Raw genomic sequence first — 27,949 nt, 5'->3', positions numbered from 1 at the left:
GATACAATCCTTTGACTTTTCCTGAACTTTCTCCTTCATAAATTTATTCCATTCGATAAACTCTTGTTCAGGTTTTCCCTTCACGATACGTCAAACCTAATCGTAAATGGAAATCTCTTCCACTTATTCTAAGCTTAAAACTTGGGTCTTACACTCATAAGCTCTCTCAGAGGCATCATGAACTCTTAGACGCTTCTCTCTGCTAAGCTGCTTCTCAATCTCAGAAGCTCTACTTTCTGACCATCGTCCGAAGGCAGACCACATACTATCAACCAAAGATGCATCAAATTGATTATCAATTACCTGATATAGCCATTGCAGACTTCTGGTTGCTTCATCAGAGAACTCTTGAATGAGCTGAATGGGATTTTGTGGCCTGAAGGAGGGTGCCAAATCCATGATTGGCTGAGGAATGTTGGTTGCATTAGAGCTTGATGCATTAGAACTCTCAGTTCTATTTTGCCCTGAAGGTGTTGATTCATCCACAAGAACCTTCCCTTGTCCAGAATGATCTGATTCATCCATTCGTTCAATCTCAGGAATGGTCTCTTGTCTTTGCCTGGATGTAGCTGTCTTCTCAGGCGAGGTGAAACTCAGATCTCTTGAGTACACCGTGGAGTAGTGAGACAAGGACACATAAGAGGTCTCAGCAGCAGCATCTGTGAGCTGATCTTCAAAATAGGAGGCTACCTGCTGGATAGGTTGCACATTGAAAGGAGGTTCTAGAATCTGAACATCCTCATCTCCATCGTCCTTCTCAGCAGGAATCTTACCAGATTCAGTTATCAGAAAGGTTCTTGAGGTGAATGAAGGCTTGGGTGTGAATTGTTGAACCAAGTCCCTCAAGGTGGCTTCACCACTACAGCATTTTTCACTTTAGCCCACGGTAATTTCTTCAACGGAGAAAAAACCGTGGTCTAATTAGAGTATATGCCACGGTTCAAAAATTGTGGACACATGATAACCACAGCTGAAAAAAACCGTGGAATCTACGGTGTATACCACGGTTCCACAATTGTGGACGGTTCATGGCTACAGCTTTCCAACCGCGGCAACCTAAACCTACAAATATTACCGTGGCATAAAAATCTTCATCTTAATTAATTAATTAAACTGGGCCTAACACTAAAAAAGTTCCTTCCGCCAAAATTTCGTGAATCCCGCGCGTGTGTTTAGAGTGTTGGCACAACTAGGATTGATTTTCATTAAAAAAACATAAAAAATCATATACTGTATAGCTCAAGGGGCCAGCAGCCATCGTTTGCTTCTCTGCAACCCTAGCGCCGCCGTCACCCACAACAACGCCTCCAATTTCCACCTTCACGGCGCTGCCCTTCATTGTCCAGGCGTTGTCTATCGTGTGCAGGGTTCCTCCCGCCCTCTGTTCTCCGTCCTTGCATTTCTCGGGCTCCATCGTCCTCTCTGCGCTCCAGTTCTCCTTCAACCCAATCGAAACCTTCGCCGGTCGCGCCCTTCAACCTGAAAATTGTGTCATTCATCACGCCGTTTGGGAGTCATGCAACCTTGTTTTGCGCCCAGATTGTGGGTGTTTTCGAGTCATGCTTCAGCGTTTGCTCTACAACACGTTTTGCCCAATTTGCGAGTGTTCGCAGGATTCTGTTTAACGCTTTCCAAATTTTCTCTTCGCATTGCACAGCAGGTGTTCGACGAAATCCCCCAAAAAGACAAGCAGAGCAACATTAGTATATTGGGCCCTCTTTTTTCTCATAGGTGCAGCCCTCTCTTTTTTTCTCATGTTGATTAACCTGCGTTTGGGTTCTAATGTCTCTGTTTGCTCTCTAACATGTTCATAGAATTTTGCTGCATGAGAATATGTTCATAAATTTTGTAGCATGAGGATCTACAGCATTGTCTCATTCTATTGCAAAATCTGGTATTTTCTATTAAGGGAAAATAAACTTTCTTGTGAGGATAAGCCAATGATCTAGTCAATTTGAAGCTGCTGTAAAAACTGGTACTGGCTATATGAAAATATTGCTGCTGATCCTTTTATTTTTTTTGGCCTTGAACTGACATTGTTGCATTCTTGTTTGGATTGCCAGTTCTTTTCTGAAATTTAATCTTCTAGTCAGTTCATGGAAACAGTGCATTGTCAATTTTGCTGCTATATTTGCACCATAGAGAAGCTATATGTTATATTAGTATTGTCAGGAACAAGTGGATATCTGCCTTAACAAAGAAAAAGGATAAATAAAGATTAGTAAATATGCTTCTAAACTATTCCTTCCTAATGAACAAAATAGACTTTGGGTTGGTGTTTTGATGATAAATGTGATGGTGGGGTTTAAATGATTTTTCAGTGTTGGGGTTTAATTGTTATTTTATTTTTGTTTCCCTATTTTTAAGTTGAGGGCTCGTTCGTTTTAACTAAATTTTTGTCTTGTGAGGATAAGCCAATTCAGAACACAAATGAATCCAAGACGTTTAAGTCTTTGTTTGGGAAGGAAAAATCTGGTCGAGTTCGCTGCTATGGAAGAACGTTAACACCATCCACGATGAAAAAAAATGAAGAAATTTCTGCTATTAAGAAGCAACATAAAGATGAAATGACTGGTATGAAGAGGCAGATGGATGGATTAACATTACTTGTAAGGAACATGCTGAAGTTACAACACCCAAATTTAGATGAAGAAGAGATCTCTAATATGATGGAAGCTGCTCTAGGCAATGAAAATTGTAAGGCCCAAGTTTTTCAGTTTATACCAAGTGAATAAATTCTTATTCACCAGTAGGTTTGATGCATGGCGAAGGGAAACCTGAACAAGAGTTTAGTAAATGAAATAAATGTATGAAGGAGAAAGTTCAGGAAAAGTCTGAGGTTCGTATTGAAGTCGATAAAAGTTATAGCACGATCGTTTTACGCTTAAACCTAGGTCAGAAACCCTAGTATATAGCTAATTTTCACTTTTAGGCACGATGGCAGTTAATTCCAAAAATCTTCAGAGAAATGTTAGAACTTCTCTTTTTCCATATATCACAATCGTTTCGAGGCGAAACTCTAGGATCTACGAACGTCCGATTCCAATCATCGGAAGTTTGCCGAAACCGAATCCCTGGTATTTCAAAACCCTAGAATTTCTCGACAATGAAGACTTTATCTATTCAGAGCTTCAAATGAATATTCTACACGCGTACACCCATTTCTCTTGATGATTTCAATCTTTCTTCCGAAGGAAGTTTTCTATTCCGACATTCGAGGCAAAAAGCAACTTATCGGGTAAAATAGTTTTACACCGACTTTGCATTAATTGCCAAAAATACAAGGAGAAATCTTCTTAGCTTAGGAATTCCTTTGCCAAAACCTATCTTAGAATTCATGGAGAATGATGCCGGAAAAATCAGATTCGCGAAACTTTCATTTTCCCGCGAATTTCCAACCTTTATATATAGCAAAGAAAGGAAGAAAAATCAAAACAAACTACCCAAAACCCACCCAAAGGCCGCGAGTTTGCTAAGGAGAGGAGGAGAAGAGATTTTGTTCAATCCTTGCTTGATCGTTGATTAATCAGTTGCTGCTTCAAGGTTTCGAGGTATAGTCGCTAATCCTTACCTCTGATCGCTTTTTCCATATCTTTTCTGTAGAGTTTTCTGAGTGGATAGTATATGGGTTTTTGCAAAACTATCCTGAATCTTTCATTTCTGATTCTAAACCTCTTCTATATGTGCCCAAGATCACTTCTGCCGGATTAGATTTTCCGTTATGTCGCCGGAATTCCGTCGGAATCAATTTTAGCCTAAAATACCCATTTTGGAGTTTTTGGAGTAAAGCTTCAACCTTTAGGCTGAAAACTATCGCCTTAGCTTAGTGCTAGTAGGATTAGTTGTCATAAACGTCGTTGGTGACGTCCCTGCAAAATTTTATTTTTGGGATTTCAGTTTTGAAAATCCTAAGTTAAAAATCATGACCAAAATACCCTTGCGACAGTTTTTGATCCGATAATTTTTCCGAGTTCAGAATACCCTTAGTTACGGCTTATGAAAGCATAGGAACCAAGTTTGATCGAAGAAAAATCGAGCCCCTTAATTGTGAAAAGTGGCCGAGCCTATTAGAGGGGGAGGAGGAAATTTCCTTTTCCGAAAACTTGTCTTTTCGCGCTAGATTATCGTACCTTAGAGTATAGATTACTTCGAGTAACCTTAGTAAGTATCGATAGCTTAGTTTCCGATAGATTCTTATAGTATTCTGTGATTTTGTTGTAAAGGTGCTTTTGAGGATTTCTCTGAGGACCAACACTTTGAGTGCGAGGAAGCACTAGTTGATCATTCTGGAGAACTTTCAGGTGAGGGCTTCTCACTGAATCTCTAGTTAATGCTTAGGGTCGATGTTTCGACATTGTTTACTGTTTATGCACTGAGATTGTGTGTGATTGAAAATGTTTTCTGAGGCTTCGGCTGACAATGTAGATGATTCATCTACTGAATGTTTTTGAAGATTGACTTACATGCTATGTGCTATGTGGGTAATCTAGGATGTGTGGTGCATGCTTTATATGCTAAGTGCTAAGTGTTAATGTTGAGATTTCTTGATATATGACATGTTGTTGATTGTGATGATTTAAATATGCTTTACACTGGAAATCTGAGATTCTGAATGGTGAGAATAGCGGGCAGGTCATGCCGATTTTATTTTGAGAGTTTTGAGAAAGTTTGATAGGACGAACGAGGTTCGGGCCTTGATTTTGTTTAGTGGATCGAGACATCCTCTGGAAGCGACTTGGGATTGGGAGATCCTGCAAATGTATAAGACTTGCGATAAGACAAAATGGAATCTATTTTATAAAGAAAACTCATAAGACCTTAAATAACCTCTAAATCTTTAAGTAATGATAACAACCTCGAAGGAAGGCATTGGAAGTGAAATCTTAATTTTGGAAAACGAGGAGTGTCGTCGGATCCAAGTGTTGAGTATGTTGTCGTTGTGCTGTTGGAGCAGCGTTTGATGTTGTGCTGTTGGAGCAGCGTTTATTGTTGTGCTGTTGGAGCAGCGTGTGTTATTGTGCTGTTGGAGCAGCGTGTGTTGTGGTGCTGTTGGAGCAGCTATGTGTCGTTATGAAGTGTGTCTTTTGGTCGCAGAATCGACTTTACCTTAGGGTAAGCTTTTAGAGACTTTAACTTCCCTAGAACACGTGGCGACGTGTCGAGTGAGGTCGGAGACGTTGTTTGACTAATCATTTTGCATACATGCAACATTAATGAGGTATTAACACAGGACGTACTCTGGACCTCGTCGGTTTCCAAAATGGTCATAAGACCCGGAATGCCGTGAAAGAGCGTTTGTAGACGTCTCTTGTAGCAGACCGAAATGGCAGACCTACGGGTTTACTGCTGATCTGACTACCCCTGTTGGAGTAAGAGGCATCACGGGCCGAAATGGCACCACCGTGGCTGGTGAAGGGCTGATCCGATGATGTCCATCCGTTCCGGATTGCATATTGGTTGACTGGGTTAACCTGCATACATATCACGCAACATGCATACTGACTTAGTTGATGAGTGTGGTTGCTATTTGATAAACTTACTTGGAACATGCTAATTGTTATTATTGTCGTTATGATTTTGTGGAACATGCAACCCTAGGAATGATATCTCTAGTTATAAGCCTAAGTGGCTATCTATTATTTGTACCTATTGGGTTTATTATCTACATAGTTCTTTAGAGTTGACCCTCGCGTCTTCTGTGTGTGTTTTGGCGGACAACGCCTTTTGTCAGATGAATATTGCGGATTGGTTCACCATGGTCCACCCTTCGGGGGGGATTAGATATGAGATGATCGATCAGGACGACCCCGGGTCGTGGGTGGTTGACCCCGTGAGCCATCGAGCGACGTATTCGGGGCGCATCATGGAGGACCACGTGGACAGTGGAGGACTCTTGAGGTCAGGAGTGTTGAGGCGATGCTCTATCAGCTTCAACTTGCCACCGGGCGTTCACTGCGGACCAGGATTCGGAGGAGCACCGTCGCCACCGTCATCTTCAGAGGAGGAGGATCCCTCAGAGGAGATTCCAGTGGGAGTGCCTTCGGCAGGGTCTAGTGCACCCTCTGTTGCGATCATTGATGATCAGGGTTCGGGCCCTAAGCCCGTGAGTCCAGCATCGGAGCGCACTGCGGTTGCGAGGGGAGGACGGATAGGGTTAGTAGACTTGGTCGTTTTGGATTCTGATTCAGACGACGATCATGCTAGCACATAGTTTTGAGTGTTGGTATGAGCTCCTCGAGTTAGGATTAGTGTAGGAGTAGAGTTTTAGCTCTGACAGTCTTGCTTCATTTGTTACTTAGGGGACAGGGTAGATCCGCCTATAGCTTTTTGTGTGGTTTCCTTACGGGAATCACAGAGAGTTGGTTGGACTTAGGAGGTCTTATTTTCAGGCCATTGGGTTAGCTGATTCTCAGTTTTGAGGGATGGTGTTGCGGGCACTTCACCCTTTTCATTTGGTTTGTATATATTGCCTACGGGCGTCGCACTTTTCTTTCCGTCACTGGAGGTTACTCGTGACGAGGTTGTTACTTACAGCGGGGGCTGTTTATATATTGTATATTAGTTCTATTGCTTTTCGCTTTTGGGTTTTATTTAATTCAGTCTTGTCTTAGTTATTATCGAAAAAAAATATTTCACGTTTTTCCGCATTAAGTTTACTTTTGGTTACTAAAGTGACGCCACCGAAATCGGGGTGTTACAAAAATAGTGTAGCTCCGCATTCGTCTGCATCGATCTATGTTCCCCCTCACGAAAAGGTATACTTGTTTAATTTTCTAAAATTTGTGGTATGTTGTGGGAAAATTTGCACCAAAAAGAGGGTGTTTAATGTACTTTCATTCATCTGCATCGACCCTGCTGTTTTTGCTCTCTATGCTTGGCTACCTTGTGGCTCTCTTTAGTAGATCAGGTTTGTGTTGATTAGTGTTACATGATGTTGGTTGGTTCAAGTATGTTATGTTGTCGCTGTCCTATTTTTTACTGTTTCTCTGGCCTTACCTTAAGCACTCGGTGCGGTTTGCTGGTTTTTCCCTGCTTTTGTTGCTGCCCAAAGCTTATTTACTCACCTTGGGTTGTCTCATCATGTTGCAAGGGCTGCCTATCTAGCTATTTCTTTAATTTTGTATTTGTGTTCTTTGCCTTTGTGCTTTTCTTGACTAATTTGTTGTTTTTCTCCATTGGTTGGTTGCTATATTCTTCACTAATATGAAATGATTATCTGGATTGTTTATTTCACTAATTTATGTGTATTGTGTTTCATTTTAGCAGAATGGGGAGAATGATGATTTTCAAGAAGAAGGAGATGGAGATGGAGATGGAGATGGAGATGGAGATGGAGAAGGAGAAGGAGAAGGAGAAAAAGAATATTGATTGCTTTTGGAATTGATAGTATTTTCTTATTTTGAAAGGCTGTTTGGAACTTAGTATGACATGTTGAGATTTTATTTTGTTGATGCTTATGTTGATTTTAACATTGGCACGAATTGACTAGAAGCTGTCAAGTTGAACATGATTAGACATTGCCATTTTTTTTTGTAGTACCTTTATTTTTGGCTCTTTGTGTTCTAAATACAATATTTGTGTTAATTAAGATTTGGTCTTAGTTTCATGCGATTCAGTTTGTTGTAACGACTCTATCTCTTGATATTGGTTGAACTAATCTTGTGCTTCTTTTAAATGAATCAACTTATGAAAGAAAAGTTGATTGTAATTATTTTAGTTGATGAGTACATTTGTTATTGCTATAATACTTTAATAAATTAGGTTATTAAAATATTATGGAAGCAAACCAGATGGTTCCCAAAATGTGGTTTTAAGCTTCCACAACAACCGTGGCTAAAGCTATTGGCCACGGTTACAAACAAGTGGAGTAAATATTACCGTGGCTCTAGAGTTAATGTACAACCGTGGCAGGAATATATAGGCCGCGGTTACGAATTGGTGGTGAGAAAATAATCGTGGCATTAGAGTAGTGTGTAAACCGTGGCTAAATGTCTAAAGCTACGGTTTAAGACACGCGGTACTACATAAACCGCGGCCTTACGTATTTTAATTAACCGTGGCTTATACTTGGCAAAACCGTGGCAGTTGAACTTGGCCACGGCCACATAACCCGCGACAAGGAAACCGTGGCAGAACCGTGGCGTAAGCTTTTTGCCACGGTTTTTTCACATTGCCCCGCGGTTTTCCGTCCGCGATTGAAGGCAAAAAATGTTGTAGTGCACTCTGAGCGATACCCTTAATGAATGAATTGATGTGAGGTTTAGACTCAATTGTGGTGGATGTGGAAGAGGTTTGGATTGGGATTGGTGGAATGGAAGTGGTAGCAGTTTGGATGTTTGAGTGGGGAGCTTGTGTTTCGGCTTGAGATATGGTTTGTGTGTGAGGTTCTGTTTGAGGTGGAACTGTTTGGATTGAGGTTGGCAGGGAAGTAGATATAGGTACAGGTTGTTCAGGAATAACTACTAAAGCAGAATCTAAATTAATGCTTTCAGTAAGTGCCTTACTTGAATCTCTGAGGATGGTAAATCTGGTGAGTCTGGCAGTCCTTGCAGGATCTGAAGCTATCTTTGATCTCCTTTCCCTTTGTACCTTTGGAACACTCTCAGATGCTTGCTTTGGTTCTGGCTCCTTCTTCTAAAGTGGACCCTTCAGAGGCAGTTTCTTCCTCTTGGCTATGGGCGCTTCATGAGAATCGGTGGATTCTTCAGCTTCTGGAGATTCCCTTATTACTTGGAGCACATTCCCAATAATCTCACTATCATCCTGCTCAACTTCCTCCTCAACTTGAATTACTTGAACTCTTTGCCTCTTGGTCAGAGGAACATCATCATCTTCAGTTTCCTCATCAGAAGATTCTTCCATGATAGCTTTCCTCTTGACATTCCTTCTGAGTGAACCTTCTTCAGAGTTAGAGTGAATAGCTCCTCCTCTGTTGGCATCATCTTCTTCTTCTTGAGTTCCAATGGAGGAAGCCATAGAGCTCTCAGAGCTATCAGACTGAGATTTCTGAGGTGACTGCACGGGGGTTCTTTCAGGAGAGGGTTCTGGATTTGGTTCCCTGATGACCACAGATTTTGATGCAGCTTTCATCTTCTTGGTTTCCTCTATCAGAATCCCTTTGCCCTTGGGATCTGAAGGCTTGCTGCTAATTGTGCTCTTGGACTTCCTTGTTGGTACCTCAGGAGGACTATCAGGAAGTCTTTTGATAAATTCCTCGAGAGTGATTGGATCTCCTTCACTTCTGAGCATTCTCACATATTCCAGAATGCTGGCTGGATTATCCTTCTTAGACCAGAGAGGATAGTCATCAACAGGGTGGTTCTTCTGACAAACCTCTTCAGATGATTCTTCTTCAGGTTCAACTTGAACTTTGTCAATGATCTGCATTCTCTTCAACTTAGTCCCATTGAGAGCATCTCCAATGGACATAGCCAGATCCTCATGAAGTCCTAGGTCAGACAGAGTCTTGACCAGTTTGTTCTGAGTGAAAATGTCTGAGAGCAGCCTGCCATAAGGAATGTAGGAGATAGACCTCTTGGTCTCAATTGCAGTAGTTCTTGACTTCTCAACACATTCCTTTAGATAGTTGAAGAGCAGAAATGGAAGACACACAGGCTCACCCTTAGAGATATAGTACATGATTACCTTTTGAGTTGCATTGAGGTAATCAGTTCCTCCTGTTCTGGGGTGAATGCAGTAGATGAAAATCTTCTTCCAGATCTTCATTGTTGGCTTCAATTCCTTTATGGCATACTTTGTCTTCTCCAAAGACCAGTTATCATAAATAGCCTTATTTACTAATTTCCTCATGCCAGGAACATTAGCATCCACATTCTTGATTCTCTTGCCCTGTTGGAACTCCATTCCCAGCAATTTTGCAATGGATTCCTCGGAGATAATAATCTTCCTATCCAACACATGAGAAACGACGTAGTAGTCGTTGCATACAACATTCTTCCAGAATTCCACAACTAGTTTGTAATAGATAGGGCCACAGAGCCGATTAAAATAGCCAGACCGACCTTGCAGATCGACTTGATCCCTGATGTCAAACCCGTGTCTAGCTAGGTTATCAAAGTCCACTCTTGCCTCGTTGCACACAACCAGTTCTTCAATCTTCTTGACGCAGTTGACCGCATTGGCTGCGTTCAAAATTTGCTGAGCTTCTTCGAATCTTTGCCTCTCTTGCTCTTCGACAGTCAGCTTGGAAGAAGCAGTAACATTCGCCTTTGATTTCCTTGATTTGCCCATGATTCTTAGGAGTGGGAGGTTTAGGGTTCAGAGAGAAAGGAAATATTGGAGGGAGACAAGTGAATGAATGCAATGCACACAATAGGTTTGAAAACAATTAAGTATGTGTGTATGAATTAGATCGTGTGTGAGATCGTGTGTGAGATCGTGCGTAGTGGGTTTAATGGTAACGGTTGAAATATTAAAAAGCATAACGCACAAAGCAAGATCAACGGTTAAAAATACTTAGTCAGAAAATAGCACAGTGGAGGAGAGTAGGTATCATCATTATAGCAGGTACACCACGCGATACAAGGAGCTATGTCACAAAAGAAGTGACACGTGTATTGTTGTCTACCACAGAAGTTTAACCGGTGGGTTAAGTGCTTTCTGATCGAGTACCTTCTGAATAGGTAACATCTGATGACTTCAGAAGCACCATGGTCAGAGGTTTTGAAAATTCCTTACTCTGGACAAAAGTCCATGTTCAGATTTTCAAGAATAAATAAAAACCGGTCTTCTACCAAGGGCTTAGTGAAGATATCTGCCCATTGATGGTCAGTATCAACATACTCTAATGATAAAGTGCCCTTCTGAACATGTTCTCGAATATAATGATACTTTACCTCTATGTGCTTTGCTCTTGAGTGTAGAATGGGATTTTTGCTGAGGGAGATGGCAGTTGTGTTGTCACAGAAGATTGGAATATTTTTCAGAAACAAACCATAGTCCTCCAGATGATTCTTCATCCATATGGTTTGTGTGCAGCAAGTGGCAGCTGAGACATATTCTGCTTCTGCAGTTGATAAAGCAATTTTGTTCTGTCTCTTGCTTGACCAAGTGACAAGATTTGCTCCAAGGAAATGGCAACTTCCTGAGGTGCTTTTCCTTTCCACTCTGTCTCCAGCAAAGTCAGCATCACAAAAACCTAAAAGTGTATACTCTGATGTTTTTCTATACATCAAGCCAAGGTTATTGGTTCCCTTCAGATATTTGAGGATTCTCTTAACAGCTGTTAAGTGAGTCTCTCTAGGATCTGATTGAAATCTAGCACAGAGATGCACACTAAACAATATATCAGGTCTGGAAGCTGTTAAATAAAGAAGAGAGCCTATCATACCACGATAGAGCTTCTGACAAACCTTAGAGGAAACTTCCTCTTTCTCAAGAATGCATGTTGGATGCATTGGAGTCTTTGAGATGCTACAGTCACTCATGATGAACTTCTTCAGAAGTTCCAAGGTGTACTTCTTCTGGTGGATATAAGTGACTCCTGGTCGTTGATCAATTTGAATTCCCAGGAAGTACTTGAGCTCTCCCATCATGCTCATCTCAAATTCAGCCTGCATCATCTTAGAGAATTCCTTGCATAGAGAGGGATTAGCAGAACCAAATATAATGTCATCAACATAAATCTGAACTATAAGAATATCATCCTTATAGGTTCTGTAGAAAAGAATGTTGTCACATTTACCCCTTACAAACTCATTCTTCAGAAGAAAGGAGCTAAGCCTTTCATACCAAGCTCTGGGAGATTGTTTCAGTCCATAGAGCGACTTCTTGAGCTTGTAGACATGCTCTGGATGCTTGTCATCTTCAAAGCCAGAAGGTTGCTTCACATACACTTCCTCTAAAATGTAGCCATTGAGGAAGGCACTCTTGACATCCATCTGATGAAGAATTATGTTGTGATTCACTGAGAATGAGATCAGTAGCCTTATAGCTTCAAGTCTTGCCACAGGAGCAAAGGTCTCAGTGTAATCAATTCCCTCTTGTTGACAGCCTTGAGCTCCCAGTCTTGCCTTGTTTCTCGTGACTTCTCCTTTTCCATTCAGCTTGTTTCTGAATACCCACTTGGTTCCTATGACATGGAAACCTTTGGGTTTAGGCATTAAAGACCAAACATCATTCTTGGTGAACTGATCTAGCTCTTCTTGCATTGCCAGAATCCAGCCTTTATCTTCAAGAGCTTCATCAACTGATTTGGGCTCAATGAGAGATACAAGTCCCTTCAGACTCAGAAGAGTCTCTTCTGAAGGTTTGAGCATGGACCTAGTTCTGACAGGAGAATCTTTGTTGCCAAGAATCAGTTCTTCTGGATGAGAGGCAGTTATTCTCTTCTTCTTCTGAAGTTGATCAGAAGTTGTTGGAGCATCTTCTGATGCTTCTGCCTCTGGAGCAGCATCCTCTGAGCTGTCCTTTGGTTGATTTGCTTCTGAAGGATCAATGCTGAGATCTGCAAATCTTTCAAACAGCTTTGACTTTTCTAAGCCAAGCTTGTCATCAAATCTAATTTGGATAGAATCCTCAACAATTTGAGGGACAATATTATAAATTCTAAAACCTTTAGATCTTTCAGAATAACCAAGAAAATAGCATTTTAAAGCTTTAGAATCGAATTTACCCAATTGCTCCTTTGTGTTGAGCATGTAGCAAGTACTCCCAAAGGGATGGAAGTAAGAGATATCAGGTTGTCTTCCTTTGCACAGCTCATAAGGAGCCTTCTCCAGAATTGGTCTGATGGAGATTCTGTTCTGGATATAGCATGCAGTGTTGACTGCTTCTGCCCATAAGTGCTTGGCCATACTTGATTCTTGCATCATGGTGCGAGCCATCTCCTGAAGAGTTCTGTTCTTTCTTTCAACAACTCCATTTTGTTGAGGAGTGCGAGGACAGGAGAAGTTGTGAGAGATCCCTTGAGAGTTGAACAATTCTTCAAAAGCTTTGTTCTCAAGCTGGAAAACTTGCAACTCCAATTGAGCTGCAATGGCAAGCACAATTGTGATTGTTTCCATACGCGCCACCGGAGCAAACGTCTCATTAAAATCAACGCCGGGCAATTGAGAATACCCCTTTGCTACCAATCTTGCTTTGTATTTTTGCACACTGCCATCTTCATTATATTTGGTCTTATAAACCCATTTCAAACCAATTGAATCTTTTCCTTTTGGAAGATCAACCAGCTACCAAGTTTGGTTCTTTTCAATGCTCCTCATTTCTTCATTCATAGCTTTCCTCCAAACATCTTCTTTTACAGCTTCCTCAAAGAACTGTGGTTCACTTGCAAAAAAAGACATATTGCAAGATTCATAAATTTCAGATAAAGAACGAAACTTTCTTGGAGGAGTTTCAGGATCTGAATCATCTTCATCAGTATCACTCCTTGATGGGCCAGCAACATCTTGAGGGGATTGTTCAAGAGGAGCAAGAGGTGCAAGTTCAACGCACCCATGATGAGCATCTTCATCTTCCCATTTCCATGCTGCACTTTCATCAAAAAATACATCTCTTGAAAGCACCAATTGATTAGTCATTGGATTATAAAGACGATAACCTTTTGACTCATCACTATATCCAATGAAAATAAGTTTCTCACTTTTCTCATCAAATTTTTCTCTCTTTTGAGAAGGAATGAGAGAACAAGAAATACAACCAAAGACTTTAAGTTGAGTTACAATTGGCTTTATTCCATGCCATGCTTCAAAAGGTGTTTTGTTTTGGACCGCCTTTGTAGGAGATCTATTTAGGATGTATGCAGCACTACTAATAGCTTCAGTCCAGAATTTGTTTGGAAGCTCCTTTCCTTTTAACATGATCCTTGCCATTTCCACAATTGTGCGATTTTTTCTTTCTGCAACACCGTTTTGTTGTGGTGTGTACCTGATTGTAAGCTGTCTTTGAATGCCTTGTTCCATGCAATTGTTAAGAAATGGCTTGTGAATAAATTCTCCTTCGCGATCTGTTCGAAGAGTCTTTATCTCATAGCCACTTTGTTTCTCAGCAAAAGCTTTAAAGTGCAGGAACATAGTGAGAGCCTCGGATTTCTGCTCAAGAAAATAAAGCCATATCATTCTGGTATAATCATCAACAAAGAGCAGAAAATACCTTTTGTCACCCAGTGAAATAGTTCTTGCTGGACCACAAATATCTGCATGCACCAACTCAAGAGGAGCTTGTGCTCTCGACGCTGTTTTTGGAAAAGGAAGACGGTGCATTTTTCCAAAAGCACAGCCTTCACAAACTTTATCATTCTTCTGAATTTCTGGAAGACCAACAACCATATTCTTATGTTTCAAGAACTGCAGACCTTTGTCATTCAAATGACCATACCTCAAGTGCCAAAGATAAGAGTCATTTGGACTTTCAGTTTTGAAGGCAGCATATTGAAGGGAATTCATATTGAGAGGAAAAAGATTATTAAGAGTCTGCATCACAACAGCAACTTGTCTTCAAGATATTTTATCAAAAATCTCACATTTATCATCATCAAAAATCAGCTTGTAACCTTTTCTCATGATTTGTCCAACACTCAAAAGATTTTGAGAAATATTAGGAGAATAATGAACATCATCAATGACTTTTTTGCTACCTTCACTTGTGTGGATTGCTATGGCACCTTTTCCTTGAATCTTCACTTCCTTCCCATCACCAAGTTCAACCATAGATGATAAATTTTTATCCAAAACTTCAAATGCATTTTGGTTTCCAGTTATATGATTGTTGCAACCACTATCTAAATACCATTTCTCACTAGATTTTATATCATCAGTCACAGACAAGAACAACTTATATGTTTCATCTTCTGCAGAATAATTAATAGCATTTTTTTTGCCATCATTTTCCCTTTTATGCCAACAATCCCTATCAGAATGATTAGGAATTTTGCACCTAGTGCATTTGTAACGACAATTCTCAGATTCATGACTAGATTTCTTACAAACATAGCAGTAAGAATCTCTTTTTCCTCTTCCTCTGTCACTGCTTTCAAATTGTCTGCCACCACGACCTCTGCTGGAAGGTTGTCCACAATATTGACCTCCTTGCTGTGATTTAGAATTTTTGAAGTTCTGCTTTGCTTGAAAGACTTGCTCTGATGGCTGGTTGTTGTATTTGTTCACCCTTTGTTCATGAGCTTCTAAAGACCCCATAAGCTCATATTGAGTGAGCTTTGAGAGATCTTTTGTTTCTTCAATAACAGCAACAATGTGTTCAAATTTTTTAGGAAGACTCTGAAGAATCTTCTCAACCAGTTTCTTTTCAGATACATCATCTCCACAACTTTTTATTTGATTGGTTTTTCCAGCCACCTTTGAGAAAAATTCTTTGACTTTCTCACCTTCTTTCATTGTGAGATTTTCAAATTCACTCCACAGGTACTGCAACTTGATAGCAATCACCTTTGTTGATCCTTGAAATTCAGTCTTCAGTGTTTCCCATGCCTCTTTGGCTTTTTTAATACCAAAGATTCTGGGATAAATGGCTTTGTTTACTCCTTGTTGGATAATCCTAAATGTTGTAGCATTTTTCTTCACATTATCCTAGTATTCTTTCTCTTTGACATCAGTCCAGTCTGTTGTTTTTGGGTCTGGGCGCTCTTCATACTTTTCTTCAACCACATCCCATAGATCTTGAGAAAGGAAGATGGTCTCCATTTGTGAACTCCAGTAATCATAGTGTTCACCATTGAAAACTGGAATTTGACTTGTTGTATATGAGAAAACTGAATTTGTTGATGATGCCATGGTACTGAACCAGGCTCTGATACCAAATTTGTTGGAGCAGCGGAAGTATAGTAGTGGAAAGTATAGGAGAAGACTTGAACTTTTTATTTTTCTGATTTTCTTAATGAAGAGCTTACAATGCTTCTCTATTAATACTAGTGAATAGAGAAGACAAAAGATGTAACTTATGCAACTACATAAAAGACATTAACCTCTAACATTATTATGTTTGTAACCACCAAGCATTAATATGCTTGTAACCCCTAAGAAATGCATAAAGACACTTAAACAAAATGTAACCAACAATTGCAAATTAACTCATCATTTAACAGCCACCATGTGGCCTTGCCATGGATCTCATCTCCCTCAAAATTGTGCGGCGGAGGGACGAATCTGGGGCTTGAGTGCTGCAATGGAGGTTGAGGCCACACTGTTTGTGGGTTGCAGTGCAGAGCAGAGCAAAGGTAGAAGGTGAAGGAGTGGGAGAGAAAAAAATGGTGGCGGGTGGGAGGAAGAATGGTTCTAGTGAGGGGTGGGAGGAAATTGATGAAGAGCATGATGGTGAGAAACAAAAACCAGGAAAACCAGTGTTTTCTCTTCCAGCTTTCTCTTGCTATCTTTTTTAGTTTACTTTTCATACTTAGCTAGTTTAGCTTCTTTTTTTTTCGTTCTGTTGTTGATCTGTTTTTGTATTGTTTCATGCTTTGGATTTTTAATCCCCATTTTTCAATATATCATGTTTTTCTTCTCAAACATTGAACTAGCCTACTGGAAAAGCACATCTGATATGTAAATATAAATTGTAAGCACCCCAACAAGTACATGGATGAAACCTAACCGGTTAATTAAGTTTAAGGATGGAAACCAACAAAAATTTTGTTTAGGGACGTATACCGATTTCTGACTATAGTTTAGGGACCCCGAGCATAAATAGCCCTTTGTAGTTTAAGGAATTTTTTATAGGTTAGTGATTCTCCATGCCTTAACTTTTTGCTCTTAGATTCATCTTAAACACATTGTACATGATTGAAAGTGATTCAACACTAACGGTTGGGTGAGTGAACGTATCAATAAACAAAATAGACCTTGGAAACTGTTTAACATACTCAATATAGAATTGATTTCTTAAGGAAAATAAGAGTTCTGTAATGACGTTGTCCATTTATTTAGAGAGAAAAACAATATCATTCAGAATATATAGCGAAACAAGGTTGTAGTATACAAGAGAGGATTTTTGTACTCTTTTGGATGTCTATATGCAATTGACATGCATGCTGTAATTTTCTCTTGAGATGATTTCTCTGAAGTTTGATGAATCAAAAATCATTTTGATGTTAAATAAATGAACGAAACCCAAACAGTTTGTTTCTACCTTCATTTAGTCACTACACTAAAACAGCGATTTAGTGGCCAAATTTTCCAGGCGGTTGGGGCAACTGCTGTCGCTCCTTCTTCAAACGTACAATTTGCGGCGGTTTGCCCTAATCGTCGCTAACGTTACTGCTTATAATGACAATTTGCTAAGGGCCAACCCTAAAGTCTCTCAATCTCCCATATTTTCTGAAATCTGAACCCACACGCGAAATCGATTTTCAGTTCCCACTTCCCTCCAAGGTTTTTCATTCACGCTCAAGCCCAATTTGGCTCCAAATTTCTCACAATCGTATCTCAATCACCATGAACACAACTTACCTTCATGCTCCTTCTTCCTCATAGTGAGGGCTCACCAAGCTCTGACCTGCATCATATTCTCGTATCTTGCGCACGTTTCTCCTAGTATGTCGAGTCATCTCTTTCTCACATGTCTCGCATCTCTTTCTCACAAATCTGCTTATATTTCTCTCACAACATATATCCCTAACTCTTTGAATTTGGGGAAGGAGACCCACTCTAGTGATTCTGCTTCTCAATTTGCTCCTGACACCAAGGAGGAAGGACACTAACTTTCCCCGTGGCTTGATTGATCCACACGAGAAGGTTAGGGTTTCTCCAATCTCTCTCTCTCTCCTAGTTTTTTTTTTCTATTTCTCATTTTTTGTAAAGCAAAATTATTATTAGATGAATGGTCGGTAATACAAACGACACTCAACAAAGTGAACATATCCCCTCCAAAGGTACATAGAAAAACCTAAAAAAAAATTGAGGACAAGCTAAATTGCTACCCGACATTCAATTAGGCCTGAGACCTTGGAAAAAAATTGTTGCTTTGGTGCACCACACGTAAAACTTTTGAAACACAACACCTAAAAAATACCTGGACCAATGTTAGGATATTTTGAGAGGTTTATGATTACAAATGGTGGCCTGCGAATACTTGGAGGAATACTTGGAGGCCAAGGAACATGTTTGGCCGAGTTTGATGAAGGGAGGAGAAAAAGGGATTTCTTTGACTTACTATGTGCTACAATTATGGTGATAATTGGGAGTTATCATTCCTAAGTCAATGCAGATTAGTTTTGGTTGAGGAAATAATGGGAATAGAAGAGCATTAATTCCTTGTCTCATTTCAAATTCAAAGAATTTTGTGGAGGCCTTGGGGGGAGGTGTGTAGCCGTGGGTTTGTGAGGGCATAGGGGGAAGGTTTTTCCTCTTTTAACCTGTTATAAAGCTGAAGTAGGAGTCACACATACAAACTTTTCACTCATTTACACATTCAGCAAAAGAAAGAAAGAAAGAAAGAAAGAAAGAAAGAAAGAAAGAAAGAAAGAGTGAGAGAGAGGGAGTGACGGCTAGAAGAAGAAGAAGGAGAGGAGGAAGAAGAAGGAGAGAAACCAAGAGAAGATCAAGAGAGAAAGAAGGAGATTAAGCAAGGACTGTGAGGAGCAGCAAGGAGAGGGCTTCTTCATTCATCCTTTTCATCATCTCTCTCATTCCAATCAGCCAAGTTAAGGGTGGATCTAGATGGGTAGAGTCTAGGTTTCTTGATGAAAATTTCATGAAAGCATGATTAAAGGTTGAATCTTTATGATGACGAATGATGTATGAGAATGCATGAGGGGTTTAGGGCTTGATTATCTGCCATATGCACGTGATGCCTACTGTTTAAGATGATGAGATGATGGATGCTATGCCCCTGTGCAAATCACTATTACAGATGTCACCCTTGCTATGATTTTTGCTTAGATCTGATTCATGATGATTCATATGCCAAAGATTGATTAAATTCTTAATGATTATGATGAGATGTAGCTACTAGAATTTAGAGGTGGATATTTGCTGTATGTTTGCTGGAACATGGCCTAGAAACCTTGGACTTAAATGGTTAGAAATTAATTTGAAGGTAAAAGTATCACTGCCAGTTTTCTGTACTGGACAGCGAGCCTCAGAGCCTAATATCACCTAATGTTGTGTCTCAGATGAAAATGTGGTAAACTAGAAAGTTGTAGATTTTCAAAATAGCTTTCCAGGCATGTATAGTATGTCAATTTCGGCTGAGAAATGAATTCTGGAGACCAGTTTTAATGCACACTGTCCCTGCTGTCTAAATGCTAGGGTTCGAGAAGAAGAGGAACTTGGACAACAAGGAACAGATTATCCAAGCTTCATTCTTCCCTTCTTTTCAGATCAAGGAATCAAGGTAAGGGCAGGTCTTAGGACTGGGTAGGTTGTTAGGGAATCTTTGCCATAATTGGTTGGAAAGAAAGTTTTGATCTTGGAGGTTTCTTCATGAGTATTGCATATGTGATGCTTGCTGGAATTTTTCTGCATGATGCTATGCTCTATTGTTTCCAATTCCATATACTTGGTTTAGTTCTTGATACCATGCACAAGTTACATGCAAGTTTGCAAAGTTTGCCATGCAAGATTACTTGTTATAACTTGAAGGTTGATTTGTGCTTGCATCTGAAATTTTGCATGAATATGGTGTTGATTTGGGGCTGTACGAGACTCATGTGATCAAGGAGTTGAAAGAAATAAAATTGAAAACCCTAAAGGCTCCCTTTAGGCTTGGCCGAACCCTAGGTTTTGAGGGTTTGGTGGATTCCTTCTTCCGTTTGATTGCACAAGTCTTTGGTACCTTGCCTTGATTTTGCCATGATATGTTATGCATGAATGTACGTTAATTATGACATTCCTTAAGTGAATTACCTTGTTTATTTGGTTAACTGTTCAGAGGGTCGCTCATCTAGCTGTAATTCCCTTTGTTCACTGTGATTGATGTGCTGTTAAGTTTTGTGAAGAGATTGACTTTAGAGCCTTAACATAAGGAGAATGTGACTTAACTCGCGTGCAAGTAAATGTGATTTAATTGGACATAGGTCTAGTGAAGACTATGGGCCATGAGAACGATGGTGCCTTTATAGACAAACGGTAGCTTGCACGCGAGGGAGAATTTTGTGGATCATTGCGGCTCCACGTGATTTGGTTGACTGCGGTCACCGTGAGACTTTTGTGAAGTATTGCAGCTTCACGTGATTTATACATCTGCGGATGTATGTGATTGGCCAAGGAGTTTTGGTGGGTTGTGTGATGTGAGGTTCCGTTAGTAAACTGACTAATTGACTTATAATCCCCATAAAAGACATATAATGTACTTATATTGTTTTGCTGTTGATTTTGTTATTGTTTCTGTTGGACCTGACCCTTGCAATGTTTACTATGTGTTTATTTGGGGGTGGGTAGATGGTGCTGACGAAGACATCGACGCCGACTCATTCTTGGGAGCTGACACTCCGTGACGAGGACAAGGACGAGGCTTGGGTGACCGACGTGCCAATACCGGAGGACGACTACACTTCAGAGGAAGAGGAAGAGGCTAAGGTATAGGGTTTGGGTTGAGAGTCATTTGTTATCTGTTGGGGTTGAGAGTTTCCGAAGTGGTGGTATCGAACAATTTTATTGCTTAAATTCGAATAAACAAGTTTTGATGTAATCTTTATTTTCATTCAGGCCTTTGATTCGTACTCTTTATAGTTGGTTATTTAAAAAGTTTTACGTTGTTGGTTACTTCCGCGTGTTTTTGGAAAGGTTAAGTGTCATGAGTTTTTGTAAAATGAAAGGTTTGTCATGAATTGAAGATTAATAATTGAATCGACGAAAATTCTTTGTGAAAATGGCTAAGTTGGTTACTGTGTGACACCTGAGAAATCGGGGCGTTACATTGTGGTATCAGAGCGGACCTCTCCGAGTACGGTGTGGTTCGAGGACGAACCAAGCGGAAGTTGGTGGGCCTGTGACGCCTTGAGCTGACGAGTGCGAGGATTGATCGCCTTTATGTGGAGGGACACACCACACCCGAACAAGAGGTATTCCGAGACTGTGTAGGGATGGACTATATAGTTGAGGAGGGCATATATGATTTGATTGCCCTACGCATAACAACAAGTCGCAACTTCTTTTCGGGAGCCAAACTCATAAGAACTCCATGGTTAAGTGTGCTAGCCTTGGAGCAATAATATGATGGGTGACCTCCTGGGAAGTTTTCCCGGGAAGCGCGTGAGTGAGGACAAAGTGCTCTGAAAAGACTCGTGTTGTTACCGTGAGGCTAGTCGTCAAGTCAGAATGTTACATTGTGGTATCAGAGCTCCGGTTGAGAAACCAGAGCACTAGGGTTTTGGGCACACGAGTTTGAGCTCGTTGCTGTTTGTTTGATAAGTTTCAAGTTTCTGCGGTGAGATGGGGTAGACTTGTTTGCTAAGATGTTTACTTGGTTGAGACTGTCTGAGATTAGTATCATTGCCGTGGTACTTGAGTTAAAGATTGTTTATTTATGCTTTAAGCTAATTACTAGCATTTTGGGGCACTGACATTGGGATGTTGTTCTATTTTCAAGCAGGATGACGCCGAGACAGGACCCAACCAATGCTCAGCTTGCTCAAGCAATGGCACAGCTGGCCCAAGTAGTTGCGCAGCAGGTTGCCGCAGCCGCTGCACAAACTGCAGCACAAAAACAGAGGGAAGCTGAAGAGAACGCTAGGAGGGCTGAGGAAGATGCCAGAAGGGCACAAAGGGCTGAGAGGGAACTGGCGCAAGATCAAGTTAGGATGAGGACTGATTTCAATCGTCACGGACCACCTAAGTTCGAGGGCGAGGTTGAACCGGAGAAGGCCGATCAGTGGATCCAGGAGATGGAAAAGATATTTGAGACTCTCCGCACTCCAGATGCTGAAAGAGTGAATCTGGCCGCCTTTATGCTGAAGGGAGATGCCGAGTATTGGTGGAGGAGTGCAAGACAACTGATGACTGCAAATCATGTGGCTATCACTTGGGAGTCTTTCAAAAGGGCTTTCATGGACAAGTACTTCCTCGGGACTGCAAAGGAAGAGATGGAGAATCAGTTTCTCCGTTTGAGACAGGGTACGATGACGGTGGGCGAGTATGCTGCCAAGTTGGAGGCTTTATCCAAGCACTTCCGTTTCTTCCAAGTGCAAGTGGATGAGGCCTATCTCTGCAACAGGTTCCAGAGGGGTTTGAGGAACGAGATTGAGAAAGCTGTCAGGCCACTGGGGATCAGGGTTTATCAACAAGTGGTTGAGAAGGCCCGAGAGGTGGAAGCGATGGAGAACAGACAGAGGGGTCGATCAGGAAGTGGAGGGCCAATCAGGTCAAGCCATCAAGACTATGAAGAGCGGAGTAAAGAGAAACCACCTCAGAAGAAGCATTACGACTACCGGCGAGACAACAATCGAGTTATAGGCCAGAACACACCCAATGCTACAACTTATGAAGGTCAGGGGAACCAAGTCCAAGGGAAGGATGTGACTTGCTTCAAGTGTGGGAAGGTGGGTCACTATGCTAATAACTGCAAGGGAGACCATAGAGTGTGTTTTAACTGCAATAAGCCGGGACACGTGGCAAGGGATTGCAATGCACCAAAGGTTGAAGTGGGAGCGACCTTGAAAACTGCAAGAGGAAAGTGTCCGGTAACAGCAGGATGAGTGTACACCTTGAACGCTGACGAAGATGAGAGCACCGAGGAGCTAGCTCGGGAGTAGGCTAGTTTCAGTGGTGACCTTGCCACTATTTTGTTTTGGGCTTGATGCTCTATTTTCTTGTGGGATCGTATTCCACTTATGTATGTTGTAGCGTTTTCTACCTTTGTTTCGATCCTTAAACCAAAGATGTAACCTCTTAACGATATTCAATAAGAGACTTCCTTGCGATTCAAGTTGTTGTTAGGAATTTGCTTAACTATACTATATGTTTTGGATGAGGGGCTCATTATCGAGTCATAGCGGCGGGAAGCACACTGACCTAGTCAACGTCTTCCCTGAGTTTTGAGATGTTGTGCGTATTGTGCAGCACCCTCGATTATCCTTGCTTAGCAGAGATGGTGGTTGGAACCGTCAGCTAAGAAGGGATGGCGGATGGAGCCAATGATTAGAGTGCGTCGTTCGAAATGGTGGATGAAACCATCAAGATTGATGAGATGGTGGGTGGAATCATCGGTTAAGCAGGAATGGTGGATGGAACCATTGGTCAGACCGAGATGGTGGATGGAACCATCGAGAAAGACGGGATTGGTGGATGGAACCAACGACCATATATGGTGGATGGAACCATGAGTCGGACAAACCAGATGGTGGATTGAACCATCGAATGGGCTAGGTGGTGGATGGTGTAAGACCCTAGACTTACCTATGTAATGCTTAAGTGATAGATTGAATAAAATGAGACTTTTGGCTAAGTTTGAGTTTTGACAGACTACGCCTGTCAACTTGTGTGAATTTTTAGAGGATCTTAACGACCTCATTTAGGAAACCTTCCTTCATGAGAGTTGTATCCCTTTAAGTTTAGAAAATTCCCGAAGTGGAATCAGGTCATTCCGACCCCTGTAGCTCGAGATATTCGAATTTTACCGAGTGTGGTTCTGGCAGTAAAGTGCCAGCGAATTAATTTGTGCATTTTTATTTTAATTCCGAATTTGGTCAGGTTATTTAATTAAAAAGAGTAGGTTTTTAATTAAATAAGACCTGGTTAGGGTTTTTAAATAATCGGGTCAAAGGTGATGAGATTTGGGCTTGAAAAGGGAAAACCAAACCCTAGCCCACTTGTTGGTTTGCATGGGTTTAGTCAAGAGGGGGGAAAACCCTATTTTCTTTCCCTCATTCAGAACAGAAACTGCACCCCATCTCTTCACGTGAAAAACCAGAGAGAGAACAGTGAGAGAACTCGAGAGAGCAAGGGGGGAGGTCGCCGCTCAAGCCGCCACCACCGCAGGGACGCCGTCGTACACGCGAGAGAGAACTTTGCGAGAGGGAGAGAGAAATCGCGAGGGAGAAGGAAGGTGAAGGGGACTTGGACAGCAAGAGATTGTTCTTCCAAACTTCATTCTCTTCTCTTTTCAGATCAAGAATCAAGGTAAGGGCTGGTCCTAGGAGTTGGGTAGCATGTCTAGGCCATATTGCCATGCTTTGACATGATTTTATGTATGAACTTGATTAATGTGCTTGAGGTTTTGAATATGCGATGTGTGCTGGACTTTTTTTCCATGTGATATTGGGTTACACTGTGAACATGTTACTATATTTGATGCTGGTAGATGACTTAGAACCCTTAGAATAGAATGGCTAAAACGAAATTGATGGCAAATGCATTCTCTGTCAGATTTCTGTGCTGGACAGTAAACTTCAGGTCCTATTTTCACTTGTTTCTGGTCGCCAAATAAAGAAATGATTAACATACAAATTGTAGATCTTCGAAAGAGCTTTCCAGGCATATAAAGATCATAAATTTTGGTCTAGTATTGTGTGTTGTAGGTCGTTTTGGGTAACTGTCATACCTGCTGTTTTTCCCTGTGTCGGACAGAAACTTTAAGGAGTAATATCACCTAATTCTGGGGCTCAAATGAAAATTATTTTAACTAGAGAGTTGTAGATCTTTAAAATAGCTTTCCAGAAAGATATTATACATGATTTTTTTGTTGGAGGACGCATTCTGTAGACCAGTTTCAATGAACGTTGTTTCTGCTGTCCAAAAAGCTAAGTTGCGAAAATGTGTTGTTTTCCATGCATAAGCCTTATGTTACCTTATTTGATAATTTATGCCATGATGTGCCATGCGTAAGTGTAAGTTTATGCTATGCCTTACGTGAATTGTGATATTATTGGAAATTGTTCAAAGGGTCGCTCATCTAGGTGTAATTCCCGATGTGTCTGTGATCGTTTAATTGTTGTATTTATGCGATGTTGATGTAAGACTCTAGGTTGACTTTAGAGACTTAAACAAAGAGAAACGTGTAATTAACTCGCTTGCAAGTAAATGTGAATAATATGGGCATAGGTCTAGTGTAGACTATAGTCCATGAGAACGATGGGCTTGCACGTGAGGGAGAATTGTGGATTGACTGTTGGTCTCCACGTGAAAAGGTTGACTGCGGTCACCTAGAGATTTTGTGGATCATTGCGGCTCCACGTGTTTGGTTGACTGCGGTCACCATGAGATTTTTGTGAAGTATTGCAGCTTCACGTGATTGTACATCTGCGGATGTAAGTGATTGGCCAAGGCAGGATTGGTGGGTTGTGTGATGTGAGATTCCGTTAGTAACTGACTCATTCCCATAAAAGACATATAACGTACTTATATTATGTTGTTGTTGATTTTGTCATTATCATTCTTTTTGTTGGACCTGACCCTGCTTGTTTGCTATGTGTTTATTTGGGGGGGGGGTAGATGGTCGTGAAGATAATGGCGACGACTCATTCTTGGGAGTTGATGCTACGTGACGAGCCACTACCGGATGACGACTACACTTCTGATAAAGAGGAAGAAGATAAAGAGGAAGGGGCCAAGGATATGGTTGGGTTGTGAGACATCCATTTTTCTTTTGGGTTGAGAGTACCGAGTTTTGGAAGTATTGAACCATTACTTTATTTTAGTTGAGATAGTTTAACTTGATGTAATTTACTTTGAAGTTTTCTTCCGGATATTTATTTCATACTATTTTCAATGATTAATAAAGTTTGAGGTTTACGTTGATGATTATTTCCGCAAGTTTGAAATGGTTAAGTTTCGAGAATTTTGTAAAATTGAACTTTTATCATTAATTCAAGAGTAATAAATGAATCGGCGAAAATTTTTGTGAAAAATTGGTTATTGTGTGACACTCGAGAAATCGGGGCGTTACAGATGGAACCATCGAACGAGTGAATTGGTGGAATGGAACCTCTGAGCTCGGTGTCCGGAAAGGTTGTCTTCCCGTGTCTGAGCTGTGATGTTGCATCTGGATCACCTGGGCGGGACGCCAACCAGTGTGGACCGGCATGAGCATAACACCTGTGTGACTTAAACCTTTTGTTGTTTTCTTGTGACTGCAATGAGGCAGTTTAGTTCGTGTGCTTGCGGGGGGGTTCCGTGAGATTCTTCGACGAGTGTCTTGGTTATAGATAGTGAAGTGTGCGTAACACGAACAGCCTTACCAGTTATGCTTCTAATGGCCATCTTTTAAATATTAAGCCTGATCAACTTAATATTGAGGAGTGGTAATCGGAAGTCGTAGTTGGTGTTGGACTGTGCGGGGAACGACAAGGGAAAGTGGTTTTCCCTTTGTGGGAATGGTATGGAACCAGACCACTAGAGATATTATGAGGCGAAGGAGAAGATAGCCTACGCGCTGAGACGACTAAAGATTCGCGGAAAGTATTAGAGTGCGCAGTGGAAGCGTGGGGTGTCTCTTAGTGGTAGTTTCGAGGACGAAACTGCTTTTAAGGGGGGGTGGTATTGTAAGGCCCTAGTTTGATGAATAAAATTATTTATCTTGAATAAATAATGAAGCATGGCTTGCTAGTGATTTGTGAAATTTCTTGTGTTTTGGAGTGTAAAGTTTACATGAAATGCATGAAGTATTAGTATTGAGATAATAATAATAATTGGATGGTGGGAGGTAATTATTTTGAGAGGTTTATGATTACAAATGGTGGCATGCGAATACTTGGAGGCCAAGGAACATGTTTGGCCGAGTTTGATGAAGGGAGGAGAAAAAGGGATTTCTTTGACTTACTATGTGCTACAATTATGGTGATAATTGGGAGTTATCATTCCTAAGTCAATGCAGATCAGTTTTGGTTGAGGAAATAATGAGAATTGAAGAGCATTAATTCCTTGTCTCATTTCAAATTAAAAGAATTTTGTGGAGGCCTTGGGGGGAGGTGTGTAGCCGTGGGTTTGTGAGGGCATAGGGGGAAGGTTTTTCCTCTTTTAACCTGTTATAAAGCTGAAGTAGGACTCACACATACACACTTTTCACTCATTTACACATTCAGCAAAAGAAAGAAAGAAAGAAAGAAAGAAAGAAAGAGTGAGGGAGAGGGAGTGACGGCTAGAAGAAGAAGAAGGAGAGGAGGAAGAAGAAGGAGAGAAACCTAGAGAAGATCAAGAGAGAAAGAAGGAGAGCAAGCAAGGACTGTGAGGAGCAGCAAGGAGAGGGCTTCTTTATTCATCCTTTTCATCATCTCTCTCATTCCAATCAGCCAAGGTAAGGGTGGATCTAGATAGGTAAGGTCTAGGTTTCTTGATGAAAATTTCATGAAAGCATGATTAAATGTTGAATCTTTATGATGATGAATGATGTATGAGAATGCATGAGGGGTTTAGGGCTTGATTATCTGCCATTTGCACGTGATGCCTACTGTTTAAGATGATGAGATGATGGATGCTATGCCCTTTTGCAAATCACTATTACAGATGTCACCCTTGCTATGATTTTTGCTTAGATCTGATTCATGATGATTCATATGCCAAAGATTGATTAAATTCTTAATGATTGAGATGAGATGTTGCTACTGGAATTTAGAGGAGGAATATGTGTTGTATGTTTGCTGGAACATGGCCTAGAAACCTTGGACTTAAATGGTTAGAAATTAATTTGAAGGTAAAAGTATCACTGCCAGTTTTCTGTACTGGACAGCGAGCGTCAGAGCCTAATATCACCTAATGCTGTGTCTCAGATGAAAATGTGGTAACCTAGAAAGTTGTAGATTTTCAAAATAGCTTTCCAGGCATGTATAGTATGTCAATTTCGGCTGAGAAATGAATTCTGGAGACCAGTTTTAATGCACACTGTCCCTGCTGTCTAAATGCTAGGGTTCGAGAAGAAGAGGACCTTGGACAGCAAGAACAGATTATCCAAGCTTCATTCTTCCCTTCTTTTCAGATCAAGGAATCAAGGTAAGGGCAGGTCTTAGGACTGGGTAGGTTGTTAGGGAATCTTTGCCATGATTGGTTGGAAAGAAAGTTTTGATCTTGGAGGTTTCTTCATGAGTATTGCATATGTGATGCTT

The 27,949-nt window shown here is 40.8% G+C and overlaps 2 protein-coding genes and 1 long non-coding RNA gene across 3 annotated transcripts; 2 read left to right on the top strand and 1 right to left on the bottom strand.

Annotated features, from left to right (window-relative positions):
• Nucleotides 1-6,640: 6,640 nt before the first annotated feature.
• On the top strand, nt 6,641-7,611 carry LOC130713497 (uncharacterized). Its single transcript, XR_009010922.1, has 2 exons — nt 6,641-6,755; nt 7,267-7,611. It is a non-coding gene; the product is annotated as an uncharacterized LOC130713497 (long non-coding RNA).
• Nucleotides 7,612-14,459: 6,848 nt separating this feature from the next.
• Nucleotides 14,460-15,752, bottom strand: LOC130712864 (uncharacterized). Its single transcript, XM_057562678.1, has 2 exons — nt 15,613-15,752; nt 14,460-15,516 (listed from the first exon to the last, which is right to left on the bottom strand). The coding sequence occupies exons 1-2, from the start codon at nt 15,750-15,752 to the stop codon at nt 14,460-14,462; spliced, it is 1,197 nt and encodes a 398-aa protein (XP_057418661.1).
• Nucleotides 15,753-21,508: 5,756 nt separating this feature from the next.
• LOC130712862 (uncharacterized) lies at nt 21,509-22,609 on the top strand. The gene has a single exon (XM_057562677.1). It carries the CDS (start codon nt 21,509-21,511, stop codon nt 22,607-22,609), a length of 1,101 nt encoding a protein of 366 aa, XP_057418660.1.
• Nucleotides 22,610-27,949: the final 5,340 nt, after the last annotated feature.

The sequence above is a fragment of the Lotus japonicus genome, chromosome 4, assembly GCF_012489685.1.
Source record: "Lotus japonicus ecotype B-129 chromosome 4, LjGifu_v1.2".
Classification (NCBI taxonomy): Eukaryota; Viridiplantae; Streptophyta; class Magnoliopsida; order Fabales; family Fabaceae; genus Lotus; species Lotus japonicus.
This window is presented reverse-complemented; position numbering and strand designations above follow the sequence as displayed.